General features: G+C 38.8%; 1 protein-coding gene and 1 long non-coding RNA gene across 11 annotated transcripts in view; both read left to right on the forward strand.

Annotated features, from left to right (window-relative positions):
• Positions 1-15,704, forward strand: part of arap1 (ArfGAP with RhoGAP domain, ankyrin repeat and PH domain 1) — a 56,534-nt gene extending 40,830 nt beyond the window's left edge. For 3 of the 10 annotated variants that reach the window (XM_077540496.1, XM_077540504.1, XM_077540503.1), the window contains 12 exons: positions 221-304; positions 3,583-3,660; positions 3,766-3,883; positions 5,261-5,374; positions 5,517-5,662; positions 5,754-5,836; positions 7,103-7,162; positions 9,283-9,346; positions 9,538-9,696; positions 13,112-13,154; positions 13,270-13,307; positions 14,639-15,704. In XM_077540496.1, the coding sequence (XP_077396622.1) occupies positions 221-304; positions 3,583-3,660; positions 3,766-3,883; positions 5,261-5,374; positions 5,517-5,662; positions 5,754-5,836; positions 7,103-7,162; positions 9,283-9,346; positions 9,538-9,696; positions 13,112-13,154; positions 13,270-13,277 (957 nt within the window). In that variant the 3' untranslated portion in view covers positions 13,278-13,307; positions 14,639-15,704. The remainder of the gene's footprint in view (positions 1-220; positions 305-3,582; positions 3,661-3,765; positions 3,884-5,260; positions 5,375-5,516; positions 5,663-5,753; positions 5,837-7,102; positions 7,163-9,282; positions 9,347-9,537; positions 9,697-13,111; positions 13,155-13,269; positions 13,308-14,638) is intronic. The other 7 variants (XR_013287829.1, XR_013287830.1, XM_077540497.1 and 4 more) reach the window with 7 other exon arrangements.
• LOC144032935 (uncharacterized) lies at positions 380-3,420 on the forward strand. Its single transcript, XR_013287831.1, has 3 exons — positions 380-798; positions 1,161-1,247; positions 1,329-3,420. It is a non-coding gene; the product is annotated as an uncharacterized LOC144032935 (long non-coding RNA).
• Positions 15,705-16,054: the final 350 nt, after the last annotated feature.

Genomic DNA, 16,054 nt, shown 5'->3' on the forward strand with positions numbered 1-16,054 from the left:
CTATCTATTAGAGCGAACACACAGTAAAATACGCGGGGTTAGTAGATCAATGGATCGGAGAGAGACGGAATAGAACCGGCCCATAGTGAAGTGGAGTTACACATTCTTAATAGACACATCATAAAAGTTGATCATACACAAACGTCAGTTTTTAATGAACCAATGTTTACGTGTGGAAAAATGACCTGCCAGTGATGTTAATCGGGATACTTTTTTGTAGGTGGATGAGCAACAGCTGAAAAAGCAGCTGGAAGAGATCACTGTTATCATCCAAGTGCGCGAGAAATTGAACACAAAATTTCCTGTGAGTCATAAGCATGTCATGTGATATTTAACAGCAAGTTGTGTGTTTCATGGACTGTGCTGCACTGGATGGACTTCTATAGGTCGCTTGCACATCGTAATGCATCATGGGAATTTTTTCTTCGGGCGCCATATTGGGTGTCCGCCGGTTCACAAGGTACACTCGCGAGTTACACGGTAGAGCTTATCAACCTGATGTCATTTTCGCAGTATTTTCACGATTTACCGGAAGATCAAAAACAACGATACAGGCAGAAGGTGTCTCTGTGTGGCGGGATTGATCCTAATTACGTCCTGACCAAGGGTGATTTTTTTTTTGATGGAGAAAGCTTGCTGGCCAAATGTGACATCTCTGGACATCTTTCACTACCTCGTGTTGACAACATGCTCCATAACACGCCAACAAATCCCTGGAGGCTTACAATTATTTTGTAAGCGGGTGGATACAGAGTGTAAACTTTAACATCGCATCAGAAGAAACGGTTGCTGTTGCACGTAAGTAAACCACATGGTGTTGGTAATTCTGCACACAAAAATGTTGATTTGTTCTCAGGCTTCCTGTTATTGTGTTTACATGCACAGCTAGGTTTACCTGATGTGGTTTTTCTAATCATTTTATAACAGGCAAATATGGCAGAGCGTATAAGAATAAAAAGTAACTATGCACAGCCTCCCCGTGGCTTAATTAAATTTAATGCTACCCTTTCACTAGTTACATGTTAATCAACTTATTCTAAATGGTTAAGGTTAACCACTCTCAGAGGACGTATTTTTAGTTTCAGTTTCCAGTACAATAAAACGTGTTCATGGTAACTACTGAGCATACTGACAGCTTTTCTTATGATCTCACGGTTAAGGAGGCTGTCACAACACCCAATTTCTGTCTGGTGCCGGATGGCAACAATTCCCATCACTTGTCACGACAACACCAATAGTATTACCAGGTATGTATGGCTTTACTTTTTGTAGTTTCTTATTTAATTCTATGTTTCATATTTTCATTACAATGTTTGTAATATTTTCAGATTCAGGCACAGATGAGTTTAACTGGACGGACTTCTGCGACTTTGTGGTGTGGACAAAGTGTGATTGAGCGAGTCCACCCAGATCGCTCGTTTTGGCCAGAGTTTTTTTTTCCCCCAAAGTCCCCTCCTTACCTGAACTGCTCGGGAGAGCATTTACTAGATCAGCAGTGGACGTCCAGTGTTCCTGCTCAGCCGCTGTCACCTACCACTTGCTCATGTACTTCAAAGATGCGGAATAAAGTAGTTTTTTGTGCTGCAGCAGATTGTAAAATCAAATGATATCACTTGAAGTGTGCCAATCTAGACTGCCAAAAGGACAGTAGTTTTGTGACAAGTGTGAAACAAGGATTATTGGGAAAACTGTAACACAGTACTGGTACTTGTCTTACATTAAACAAATTTAAAAGAGAGCAACTTTTTCCTCTGTACATAGTATAATGAAAGTCATTGCGTACCCCATCAACATTACATCATACCGTCATCTCAGGATGGTAGGCACCTGTGCTAAAATAAACTACATTAATTAACAGTTCAATTTTATCCCTGAAATTACTACATCTAATCATTATTCACTTCATTTTTTTGTGCTTTTAGAAATAATAGAGATTTATGCCATTACTTTAAGAGGGACCATATTGCACATTGAGTCAAATCCTGTCATTTGTATTATGTACAGCTTTGTAAACAAACCCAACAATAGAATTTGTATAATCGCTGCCTTTATTAGCTCCAAACAAACAGTCGCATGTTGTCCTCCTCCAATGCTTTGATGCTCGTCTTCGTTTCCATCATGTCATTGGCAATCAAGTCGGTGTGGCATGAGATCCCTAAAGAAATAATAATAAAAAAAGATCACAAAAAAATACGGTACCAGTAATAGGTTTAATATAGTACAGTAGTATAGTTTTTTTGTCAGTGTAAAAGAAATGTACACATTTTGTTGCATTTTTTAATGTATGAACATTGCTACAGGCAAATACTTATTTCTATAAACACTTCCAAATGTCTCTAAAATATAAGGTGCATGTACACACACAAACAAACACATACATTCACTCATGCATACAATATATCATGTAATGAATTCTGAGTGGCATACCAGAGTCAATGATGTCAGCAGTACTTGAGGGTACAGGTTACTGGAGCCATCTGGCTGCATAACTGCAACAATCTCTGCCACTTCGAGTCGTCTTTTCTTTGCTTGTCTCTCCTGTGCACGTTCATATCTTGGCACCGACTGGGCTGAGACATAGATGTAACTTGGGACCCAACTTTAATGTTGGAGCTCAGTCGGGATGATTGGACAGAAAAACGGGCGCAGGGCGACCTGTTAAAATAAACAAATATATAAACAAATAAAATATGGAAAGACTGGTTATTTTGCCGCAGTAGGGTGGCCGTGAATAAGTTCTTTAGCATGATGTGTAGGCTACCGAATAAGTTCTTTAGCATGATGTGTAGGCTACCGGGGTCTGTTTACTTGCATCACCCCCGGGGGTCTGTTTTCTTGCATCACCCCCTTCTGTCTCTTTTTTCCAAGTTTACATTTTGCCACCAAAAAACATGTTATCGGCATTAAGAGCCCAAGACTAATCAATCCAATTTCAGCAGTAAACACTTTGCACTGGCACTACTTGGGTGAAAATGTTCGATGTTAGCTTTCGGCTAACGTCCGCTAGCCAGCTTGTACTACCGAACTTGCTTGCTCATGAATCCAAAACATAAGCAACTTGCCCATATATGGGCGGTCGAAACGTTATTAATCCTCATGCATTAAATAAAGGTAAACAAGCTTACCGCTCACAAAGTGATGGCTGCACACACGAGCCCAAAGTAACGACTTCCCTCCGGAGTCCGCACTCCTCTGTCTCCAGGCCCTGGTTCCTAATTATTTTCGGAATTCGGCAGAAAGGCCGACCATTTTCCCCCTGGGCTTTGTTCGAACAGCCAACGATGCAGCAACAATGTACCATTTTAAACGCAGAAAACAAACGTGATAGATACGTGTTAGACCGAATCGCTACGTAAATGGAGGCCACCCAGCATGGCGACTACGAGAAATCCGAGGCGGAAGTGACGACACGTGCAAGCGACCTATATGTGGGCATCTGTCTAAATACTTAACTATGTTAAAATATGTACATGTTCTGTTTATATATTGTTAAGCGCACAGACATGCATGCAATCTAGTTTTGTGTGAATAAATGCATATTTTGTTAATTACTGATATTTTTGTACCCACTGAAAACCGCAGAGCACTGAACCTGGTGGGCATTTCATCTGCACAGTTTATTTGGAGGAAAAGAAGGACACTGCTGAGCAGCATGTGAAGGTAGCGCTGACCTAAGGAGAAAGTGTTTATGTCCATGTTCCATGAAAGAATCTGGGACTGATGTTAAGCATACTTCAACTTTAAACTCGTGTTCACTTTCAACAGATCCCTGCATCTATGACGGCAGCAGAATTGACCTGTGAGATATTGGACAGGCGCAACATTCCTGTTAAAGACAAAGAGTACTGGAATTGCTGGGAGGTCATCGACAAGGAAGAAATGGGTGAGCTTGATGTCACTGTATACTGTGGTTTGCGTTAAATAGAACACAAAGTGTGTTCACATTGGTAAATTTGAGTAGAAATGAGTCACGAACATCCTTATAGCTGCAAGAGTGTGTTATGGATTGTTTGTGAGCCTTCTTTGTTGGCCATCTGGTTGACCACCGGAAAGCCTGTAGGTGGCTTTTCAAATGCCAGTAACCCACAAATAATTGGCTAGATTTTATGTTGCATGGAGGGGGGGAAAAAAAAAAAAAAAAAACGTAACAAAGACATGTTGCCTGTTTCATTTTGCCTGTTTACCACTCTCTGCACTTGGACACTAGAACACTGAGGAAGCTAATTTGAGTTTGGTGTGTAGGTGGGGAAACTGCTGTATATTAGGAAGTTAAATTATTGTGCTTCTTGTATGGAGGACCAAAAATGCCAAATAAAAAAAATAAAATAAAAAAAATAACATTGAAAATAAGAAAGGGATATAAAGATATCATTCAAAAATGAAATGCAAAAAAAAAAAAAAAAAAATAAAATATATATATATATATATATATATATATATATATATATATATATATATATATATATATATATATATATATATATATATACTGCGATTGGTTGGCAACCAGTCCAGGGTGTCCCCTGCCTACTGCCCAGAGCCAGCTGAGATAGGCGCCAGCAGCCCCGCGACCCTTGTGAGGAATAAAGCGGTCAAGAAAATGGATGGATGGAGATATATATATATATATATATATATATATATATATATATATATATATATATATATATATATATATACATATATATATATATATATATATATATATATATATATATGTATGTGTGTAAAGCAAATAACACACACAGATTTAAATATTAATCAATAAATATCAACCTAAGACATACTTAGGACCTTCCATTTTAATAACATTGCATGATGCATTTCATGTTGACAGCATCTGCAGCATGGCATAAATATGAGAGCAGAGGATTTCTATTTATTAATTGACAATTTTATTTATATATTTATTTTTGTATTTATTTCATTCACATTTATTTTTATTTTTTGAATCAGATTTTTATTTTTGAATTTATTTTTACTTTTATTTGTTTATGTATATACATTTTTTGTTTTTATTTCCATTTATATTTTTGTATTCAATTTTTTTTAATGATATTTTTAAATATTCATTTTTAGTTTAACTTTCATGTATGTATGTATGTATGTATTTATTTATTTATTTGGCATTTTTGGCCCTCCATATCTTGCAGTTCCAGTTATGCCAATTCATGTAACTAGTAACTACCACTTGTAGGTAGTCAAGTTTGTCGTCCTCTAATTTTCAATAGCATTCCCTCTCCATCCACTCCTTTTGCAGAACGTCCTCTGCACTATCGTGAGCGAGTCTTACCCATCCTTCATTCCTTTGGCACAGACTCCCATCTTCTCATCAAGAAGCACATTGCTATGGAAGCAATGATCATCTACCTGGGTAAACAATTTCATCATTGTTTAGCATAATATATACATAAATAAATAAATGAATTTGTATAATGATTGAATAAAAAAAATAAAATTAAATAAATAAATAAATAAATAAATAAATAAAAATAACCCTCCACTCTGCCCTACAGCCAGCAAGGTTGACCCATCCAAACACGGCATGATGAAATTCCGAGAAGAGAGAAGCATCCTTGGGTTGGGGCTGACCTCCGGCAGTTTCCACGACCGATATTTCATCCTCAACTCCAGCTCGCTGCGGATGTACAAGGAAGTCCGAGTGAGTTTGGCACAGGCGCACATGCAAACTCATCCTCCCACACATTCCTTGTTCACACTGGCCTTGTTCCCTCTTCTTCTCCGTCACCCAGAGTAACCGTCCAGAACGTGACTGGCCAGTTAGGAACCTGAGGGTCTACTTGGGTATCAAGAAGAAACTCCGTGCTCCAACATGGTGAGGTTGTGAAGAGTGATCACACATGTTGTGATGCATCCATGTGCAGTATGGACCAACTGGCCTGCAAGCCAGCTCCTAAAATAGCTCACCAGTGATAGGACATTATTTCCTAGGAACGCTGCTATATAGATTTAAAGGAAAGCCGTGTTGCATTATTGATACTTACCTGTGTCATATCTTGTAAAATTGTTGTTTATAAGTATTACGAAGTAGCATTTAACAAAGTTCGGACAGTTAATTAAATGCTTCCAACCTTGAGGCAACAATTTTGGAGACATCAACACAAGATTCAAACATGTCAATGGGGAATTTGGCGGGTGGAGGGAGACGACCAACACATTTTCACCATATGGCCTTGGCGTGCCAAAATCTTTGTAAAAGTATAAATGAGGCTTCACCAATCCTGGTCCTGCATGTTTTAGATGTTTCTGTCCTCCAACACACCTGATTCATATAATCAGATCACCAGCAAGCATAGCAGAAGCCTGATAATCTTGAGAATCAGGTGTGTTGGAGCACGGAAACATCTAAAACCTGCAGAACTCCGACCCTCGAGGATCAGGATTGGCAACCAAAGAACAAACACCTATTCAGGTCATATGGGATCCAATTTCATATAGTATTCAAATATTACTGAACCCCCAGATGCAGAAGCGAATGAGGACAGTGCTAAGGTGATATACCGCTTTAAAAACATACATTCAAAGGTTTTTATTCTTCATGTTGTAAGCATCAAATGTAGCATTAAGCTCCCAGTGCAAAACTGTGTGGCATTCGTCACCCAACCAGAGAATGTCATTAAGTATCTTTTCAGCAAAATTATGCTAATAAATTCAGTACACTGCGATTGGCTGGCAACCAGTCCAGGGTGTCCCCTGCCTACTGCCCAGAGCCAGCTGAGATAGGCGCCAGCACCCTCCGCGACCCTTGTGAGGAATAAGCGGCCAAGAAGATGGATGGATAGATGAATTCAGTACATTTAGCTCTGTGACGCCACTGACCTGTAATGGATTTTTGTTGACTTTGAAATTATGACATTCAGTTTAAAACGGAATGCAAAAAATGTTGTACTTTTTGCTAATCTCTTTCAGAGATGAGACTGTTTATAATAATTGTATGAAATATTGATTGGTAACATTTTCAAATATTGTGACCTTGCTAACAGTGTGTCAAATGGCCTGTAGAGGGCAGGCTGATTCCAAAAATGACACTGCACCTTGGCTGTTTTTGAAATAACCAATCTCTCTCTGTTCCTGATTGCAGTTGGGGACTGACTGTGGTCTACGAGAGCAAGAAACAAGAAAAGGCCGAGAGACAGCAGTGGTGAGTTGCAGTAGAAAGTAAATAGAAGCAACAGGTCAACCAACTTGTTCTTTTTACGCAGCAAAGTTCTGCGTAGAGATTCCACAGTGACTACAGCAAACTTTTAAGAAAGTTCTCACACTACAATACATTTCAACCAAACTTTGTTACATGAAGTTTTATTCCTGTTGCAGAATAGTACATCACTGCAGGTGTTTCCTCAGCGACATTTTACTGCTTGGGGCGCTACAATTCTTTTTTGTTACACATATTGTAAACACAAGCAGTCTCACTGGGGATTTTCCTGTGTACAGGAAAAAATAGCCCAGATTGGCAGGAAATTTGTATATATACACACTGTATTAGCTATATTGCATCCAGGATGTTTAACATTTATTGTACAGCAGTGGTCCCCAACCTTTTTTCCACCACGGACCGGTTCATAGAAGTCCACAACTTCTCTTCCTTAATCAAGAAAAAAAAAAAAATATATATTTCTATCTGTTTCCGTTTTGCAGCAGTTAGCATTGGAATATGGCTAAGTTTCATCATTATTCACAAATCTGCTTAGAATTGTGGGGAAACATCTTGTTTTCATCTTGGCCCTGGTTGATCTATTATACTCTGCTGCCGCCTGCTGGCCATTTTTGTAATAGCTACCATTTTTTTTACCCTTTCTCTGCAGTTGAGAGACTGCATCAAAGCCTTCTGTATTATGCTCCAGCATTAAAAAACATAAAAAAACAACAACAACATATAAATATATCTTTGGGACACTTAATACATTTAAAATAGAACATATTTATAAGTTTTGGGGCGCAACTGAGTTAATAAAAGGCCACAACAAGAAACGCAAATCCGCTATGTATTTATATCTGTACTAGCAGCACAAACACCATAACTAGGGTAACAACAACGCTTTAATATGGTGAGGTCACGATGGTAATGCTTATGAATGATACAATCAACACGAAAAGTGGGGTATTTTGTTGATATAACAATAATTGTGAAGCCACAATATTTTGTCTGTTTTTTAGTCATTTTGCTAACTTGTCGATTAGCATCAGCGCTACGCGACTGAGATAATTAGCATCTTGACATGCGTCAAGAGTCCATCGTAAACAGAGAGAATCCGGTCACTTATATAAGTACAATATTTTTATGCCTCAACTCTCGAGTGATGGCATTGATGGTCTCATCCTGCTGTTGGCTTAATTGTTGTGGGTTTTTTTTGTTGTTGTTTTTTTCTATGGTCATGTTACTCATGACAAAAACATACCAGAAGGGAGGAATGGAGCAGCAGGGGGTTGATGAATATATTCAAGGGGTTGCTTGAGATTGAAAGATAAAGGGGTCTTTATTTACAGTATTTGGCACCCAATATCCTATCAGGGATTCATTAGACTAATGGGCTAACAACACATCTGCCGTCTGCCTCTCTGTCAGAGGTTCTAAGTTTGAAACTGGAATCTGTGGAGTTTGAATGTTTCTTTGTGGATTTTCTCCAGGTACTCTTTCTTGAAGAGAATCTACCTCACCCGTATCCCAGAACTGGTCACAAGACTCAATATTCTTTAAGATTACATATAAGAATAGATTTATCTGCAATGGATGGGACATGTCAAAATGATTATACAAATAAGACCACTGCTTCAAATCTAAGCGTCATTATGAACTAAAAAAAGAGGGGTATGCGTGCTAAAATAAATGTGTACACGACAGTGTATTTGACTAACAAATTGACTCGTGTATCTTGGCGTGCATCCTCTTAATGAGCTGTTTGTCCGAATGATAAAAATCTGGCAGAAGGCAGATCCTGTATGTGAGTGCATACGTGTGCAAGCCTGACCCCTTTTTTGTTTACCAATTTTGTTCTCCATTTTCTGTCAATCTGTGTTTCCATTAAGTCTCAGCAACTGAATAAATGTTTATTCAAAATATGTGCTCAAAGCCAAAATCATGTATAATTAAAAAGTATTTATTCAGCAGCTGTGATGACTCAAAGGGCAAAGTGAGTTGCATAAAGCATTCCAGTCCACGTACAGATAATCACAAACACACTGCATACTAAAATGAATAATATTCTCCAATTGCGCTTTAGCTCCCACAATGGTTCACTTTGTCTGGTTTTATTTCTGCAGGTACCTCTGCTGTGAGACTCAGCCAGAAATGAGAGAGTGGTACGCTACTTTTCTGAGTATTCAGGTGAGCTTCTGCTCCTTCTCACTCACACATCACCACACGCTCTCGGCCAGGTGCCCCAATCCATATGATTCATCTGTACAAAATGATTTTTCAATACCCATTCTAATAGATGTCACATAAAAGCTGCAGATCAGAAGCATTGACTTTGTCCAGGTTTGTCTCATGCTTCGCCATTCTGCCCCTCTTTAAAGAACGACGGCGACGTGTGGCCTCAGGACGGACTCCAGCCGAGCCGCGCGAGCCGCGTGTTGCCCGACACGCGTCACGGTAACGTGTCACTGATACCGCTGCGTGGCAGTGAGAATGAGATGCGGAACAGCGTAGCAGCTTTCAGCCAAGATCCGCTTGCTGTGAGTCAAACCTACCAATCACCACTTTCAATCGCAGCACAAAGCCGGCAGCTTCAATTTGCTTGCTCTCCATTCGGAGTTGCTGGTGCAAACCCTCAACCATGGTCCTTCATGTGTCCAACATGATTCATAGCCTGGTTAAGTGCATTTTTAAATGTTGAAGTGGTAGCTTTTTTTGGTGGAAAATATACTGTAAAAAAAGTTAGAAATACTGAGAAATTTGTTAGTTTCACATCCATGACCGTTTTGAAGAAATATTATTTGTTTGCACCATTTAAAGTGCTCAAATTAACTGTAAGTGTACATACACCAAACAAAAATGCCAGAGTATGAATGTGTTTGAGCTTTCTGTACTTTTTATTATAAAAATAATGACTAAAATAATTACTATTAGGGCTGGGTATTGATTCGATTTCAATTCACAAGAGTTCAGTTCGATTTGATTTAGATTTTCCCCGATTCACTTCACTTCAATCTGGTAAATTATGGAACATCAATGCTTCTTAGATATCAAGGACTTGATAAAAATTCCACAAACATTAAATTCCAAATTCAATTCTGTGGAGATAGTAACTGGTTAAATTTGAATGAAAGCAACATGTGTTATAATCACGTTACACAAACATTGACATCAACAAGGATGAGATGAAAATATTTTCATCATTCTAATTAAATAATTGTAAATATAAATTTAAAAGATTCTGAATTCTTTAAAGTGCAAATAATCAGCTATTTCCTAAATGTAAGAAAATACTTTTGAATTGACGTAAACAGTGAGGGGCATATTCACTCAGAATGCGCTGCGTCCAGTAATAGCGCAAAATATTGCACCACAACTGCACCCGCAGTCTGCGCCCAGTTACCCACCTATTCACTAAGGATATTGCTCTAATCATATACCGGCGCAAACACGCCCACAAAACTGACAGCTTGGAGCAAATTTGCACCTGATTTACCACACATGGCAATTGATTTGTGCTAAGAACATTGTAGTATAGTAACAGTTGCGGGAAAGATGACATTATCAGAAAGCGAGGTTGGACCGAGAGTAAACGTTTGTAGCGCCATTAAGCTGTACAGAGCAGAGAGGACGACAACGGCATCATTCATTCATAAAGTACAAATTATTGGTGCGATCGTGTTTCAAAAATATATTTTCAGAGGTTGGCGTGGCCGTACAGTATGCATCTGGCACGTAAAAATGATCGTAAAATGCCGATCAGCCCGGGTTACGCGATGTGTCTTAAACTAACACGGAAATATTTCCCCCTCGCTCTCTTTTTCGCTCTCTTTCTCTCCTCTCTGCGTGATCAGCCGCGCATGTTGTGTGGCAAATGGCATGCACTGCCGGAGATCGAGGTGCGTCAGGTTAATACATGCTTTCCAAAAACGTTATTTGCGTCACGCAAACGAGGTGTTGCTATTTGCGCTGGTGTTAGTGAATTAGACGCTGCATATCAATGAGTCTCATTTGCAGTAGGGTGGGCATATTTTGCGTCAAATGTATGCAAATTACCTCATTTACATACGCGCAAATAACACCGGCGCACCGTGACGCAATCTGTTTGGCAGAGCACTTAGTGACGGATTTCCCCATCTGCGCGTGTTTAGTGAATTAGGTGCTCCCTAAATGCTCCATTTTTGCCGGTTAGCGCTGTGCAAAGGCGACGCAAACCTTTAGTGAATAGGCCCCTAAGTTTCAAGAAAACTGTAAGACACAAATAATTGTAAAAAAAAAAAATTTGATTTTAAAATTCCATTTTTTTTATGAATGTATGGGAAAAAGAGATGAAAATAATCGATTCATGATTTTATGAATCGATATCGGGCTCGAAAAGGAAAATCGATTCGATATTGATGAGTTGATTTTTTTTTTTTTTTAAACCCAGCCCTAGTTACTATCACACATTCTCTGTATCAAAACATCTGCCTTTGCAAAATAAATAACGCCAGATTGATATTATTACCAATAAGGATGTTCAATATCACTTTCCCCCCTAGAAAACAATGACTAATATATATTAGAATATAGAAATGACTGACAATTTTCTATTCTTCTAATTTCTCGTTCCTCATTGTAAAACGGTCACAAGAGTTATCGGCTGCTGTTGCGAGATACCTTGTAAGGCCTAGTATCAGCCCGATACCGATACCTGTATCGGTATTTAAGTATTCTTCACATCCTTTGACAAGATAACATGACTATTATTTTTGATTGAGCCAAGAGTATTGATTCCATTGTGACGCAGGACCAAAATTAATAACAGTGGATTCCTCTAATAAAAAGATGTAGCTAATATCTCTTTCATAGATTTGATTATTTTCATTATGCGTCCCATCGTACTTGGTTGGTTTTCCTCAGAGGGCTTTAGGATTGTAAAAATCATGTAAATGTATAATCACTTCATCATATTTTTAACAGACACATTTTCTCTTGCATTTAATTGGGATTAAATTAAAATAAATGTTAAATTAGAAGGCATGGAAAGTGGATTTGATGAAATGGATGCTTGTAATATTTGGAAAAAGTAAAAAAAAAAAAAAATACTGTAATTTGGCAAACTGATGGAAGTAATAAATCTGCGTTATTATCTTTTGTAATGGAAGACTATTCTTTCACAAATTACCAAGGTGGTCCCACTAAGAGTAATTTTTTTATGAGTCAATTGTTGCCCAGCATGTTTCATTTTTTCTTTTGAACTACATTCAATAGGACAATAGTTTGGGGTTTGTGCCTGAGAAGCATGTATAATCTCTGTCCTGTGATTCATATTTGATTTAACCATCATAACGGGATCTGGCTTCCTAAACTGTGACTTTCGATTCCAAAAAATATGAGGGGCTCCCCACTTGCCAGCACAGAAGAATAGATGACTCATTTGCATGCTGGGCTTGAAAAGCGGAGCCGAGAGGAAGAGGGGTAACGGCGTCATCTCCATATTGTCGTCGGTGCAAGTGTGAGCCAAGAAAAGACGAGCGCAGAAGTTATTCTGGCACGAGCTGGTTTGCCAAGCTGGCTTTGAAAAGCCCGAAACAATGAAAAAGATCCCGCGCCCGCAGGAACGCTGCTGCCTTGTCGACTTGGCACCGAGCTGACAAACATCATCCCTGAAGCTCTGCTGGGCTCCATTACAAACGTGGAGACATTTGACCACAGCAGTCCAACGGCATCAATATCATCTGCTCCGTCTGTTTTTTTTTTTTGGTAGGGAAAGGTTAGTGTAATGTCTCCCTTTGCTCTTAGCAGACATCCCATAACTCTGATTGCAATGCCTCACATGCTTTCTATTGATTCTCATCTATCAAATTCATTGATCCATTCATTTTAGGAAGCGAGATCCTTGCTTGGGTGTGTGCGCTTGTGTGGGTGGGAGATGTTGACAAACTGATGTGGAGGTCTCTGTTGTGCTTTCAGTGCATGTCGAGTAGAACGCATTTGCTTGAACAGTACGGCATGTGTGAGTATTCGTCAAATATGTGCATTGTTTGTGCGTGGCTTATTGCAAAGTTTGCCTTTTCCAGCCGCCTTCCAGTCTTTATCTGCTCTAAACCATTTGTCCATTTATCTTCCAGCTATTTAGAGACATTCGATAATGGAGGCTGCAAGAAAGGTACAGTTGAACACTAATTCTCCTATGTTTACTCGCTACTTGTAGATGCATGGCGATGTCCAAGAGTGCATAATTTAGGATGAATACATGAAACTGCAGTTTCTTCATACTTTTAAGTGTTTTTCCCCGTTGAAATGAATATATATTGAAAATTGTCACCTCAAAAACCTACACAGATCCAATTTCCTGCATGCTTTATTGCCATGTTGCATAATAATGTGTAATCAATATACATGCACAACAAGCACGTCGCCTTCTATAAACAATACGACTCACTTTGTAGTGTGCAAAATCAATTCTTTTCTGTATTATCATTCATGTTTTGTCAATACTAGGCAACTTGCACAGGGTTGTGTTTCTAGAATGGCCAACTGTGTGGTTAAAGGGATATTTGACTAGTCCTTTTCAGCAGTAAAATGTGAATATTTTGTCTACAATTAATTTGATAACTTCATTATTTTTCAGGTAAAATTAATACCTTTAAAAGCAATTTTTTTAAATCTAATTTTTCCACTTGCTGTCAGCTGAAGATGCCATCACTTGTAGTTAGGAAATAGGTAACGACCACAGCTCACCTGGTTTCTGGGTTTGGTCAGCAAACTGAGTCATGATTGGTCGTTTCCTCAGCACAGGTGATGTCATCTTGAGTTGACAGCAAGTGGCAAAATTAGTTTTTAAAGTTATTAATCGTTCATGAAAAGTAATGGCTATCAGATTATAGACAAAATATTATCTTCTTACTGTTGAAAATGACTCAGTGAGTCAAGCCACCTGATTTTATCGATCTCTGGGGGCGGCCATTTTGCCACTTGATGTAGAATGTAAATGACATCACAGTTGTTCAGAGTTCAGGTAACGACCAATCATGGCTCAGCTTGTGAGCGTCACATGACCAAACTCAGTGAATAGGTGGACCGTGATTGGTCGTTCCAAATGGCAAAATGGCTACCCCCGTGCTGGATAACAGATGGATTTTGCTGCTTCATTTATATTCCACAAACACGATATCTACACAATGTAGACTAAGAAAAATTGGGGGGGGGGGGGTTACTTCCCCTTTAATGGTGGAAAATTATCTTGGTCTCATTATTTGGGGGGCACTTTTTATATTCGTTTTATACCAAGTTGATAGCAGGGGTGTCACAATTAAGTCAAGCTACAACTGTATTCCATTTTGATGCATGAGGTCACATTATGAACAGCATTATATCGCCAAAATGTCTGCCGTCTATAAACATTTCAAGCTTGACCTCTCAGCTAAAGAGAGTGTGGAGATTTACGGCTCAACCTGCAACAGAGACACAACTTCAGCTTATATGTCTTTTGTACAGAGCAGGTGTTTGGCGTCATCAGGTGACCTCGCCACTCTCCGGTGACATGATCAGCCTGTGACACTGCGGGGACAAGAATGAAGAAACAGGAGGAAGTGAAGTGGACCAAACGTGAATGGATAAGAGCGCCATGATTCAATTCCCCCTGCACAGTTGCAGTTTATACTTGAATGTGTTTCGGACACTTTGATGGGGGGTGTTTATCCCTGACGGCTTCCCGAATGGCCTCCAGCTTGGCAAGAGTCGAGTGCGCATGTATGTGTGCCCCCTCACATTTTACTGCATCTCATATGGACCACAAGCATTAAAGCACATTCCGAAGGAAACGTTCATTCCTGTTATGTTTTTGTTTTGAAGAAGGATTTAACCTGGTTGCGTAAAGGCACCAGCATTTGGGGGTCTTTTTTTTTTCTTTTGAAATTGTAAATTCTATTTTCTTTATATATTTTTTAAATAAATATAAAACAATTGTTATGGCAACCCTGCGGTTCAAATTGCAATCATTGCCATTGTGAGCAAAGCATAATGTGATGGCAGAGGTGGTCCAGATTTTTGGTTTTCATAATGCCACTTGATTTCAAGTCATCTTCCCGACCTCCGCTTTCATTTGTAAACACGTGTAATGATCAATGTTCATTGTTTGTGAGTTCTGAAACAATCGCTTATGTTTGACTGCCTACCAGTAGCTTGTAGAGCGCCACCTGTAGGTCAATGCCCAATGTGAAATGTTCTTATTTATTTGGGTTACAGAGGATGCAAGAGTACTGAAGATTTTTTTGTTTTGTTTTTTTGTGTGTGTTTTTGTTGCCCTCATGTCAATCCATCACATTCCTTACAATTTCATTTTTAAGTATTAAATACAAATCATCATTGTGCATTTGAATAAAACGAATGGGAGTTGTTTTGCTCTCTAAAGTTATCAAAGTGTAATGTGCGAAATGTGGCCTTTCTCATGTTATGAGACATAATACAGATGAATGTTTCTGCCATTCTGATATTTATTGTTAGGACACTTGTTAAATTTTTTGTGTGACTATTTTACTTAAATAAAGGTAGCTCAAACTTCCATATGTGTACTTAACATGAATGTCCATTTGAATAATGGAGAGGATTATACTTAATTTAGCATTTGTTCATCTCAATCAATAATTGGTCGACACTGATGAGGTATTTTCATGTGATTGTCAAAATAAATCCTATATACAGCATGTCACTTTGTTTTTCCCCTTTGAACTTTTAATAAACACTGCAAATTATGTGTGCAGAACGGCTGCACAAAAGTTTTGTAAAAGGTTAACGTATTCTACCTGGTGGCAGTCCGCTGTGCTCTTCAAATGCAAATTGTGTGAGGTCAAACTGTCCCCCGGGCCTGGGAACATGTATAAACTCACACATGACGTATGTTCAACGTGGCAA

Source organism: Festucalex cinctus, chromosome 13 (assembly GCF_051991245.1).
Source record: "Festucalex cinctus isolate MCC-2025b chromosome 13, RoL_Fcin_1.0, whole genome shotgun sequence".
Classification (NCBI taxonomy): domain Eukaryota; kingdom Metazoa; phylum Chordata; class Actinopteri; order Syngnathiformes; family Syngnathidae; genus Festucalex; species Festucalex cinctus.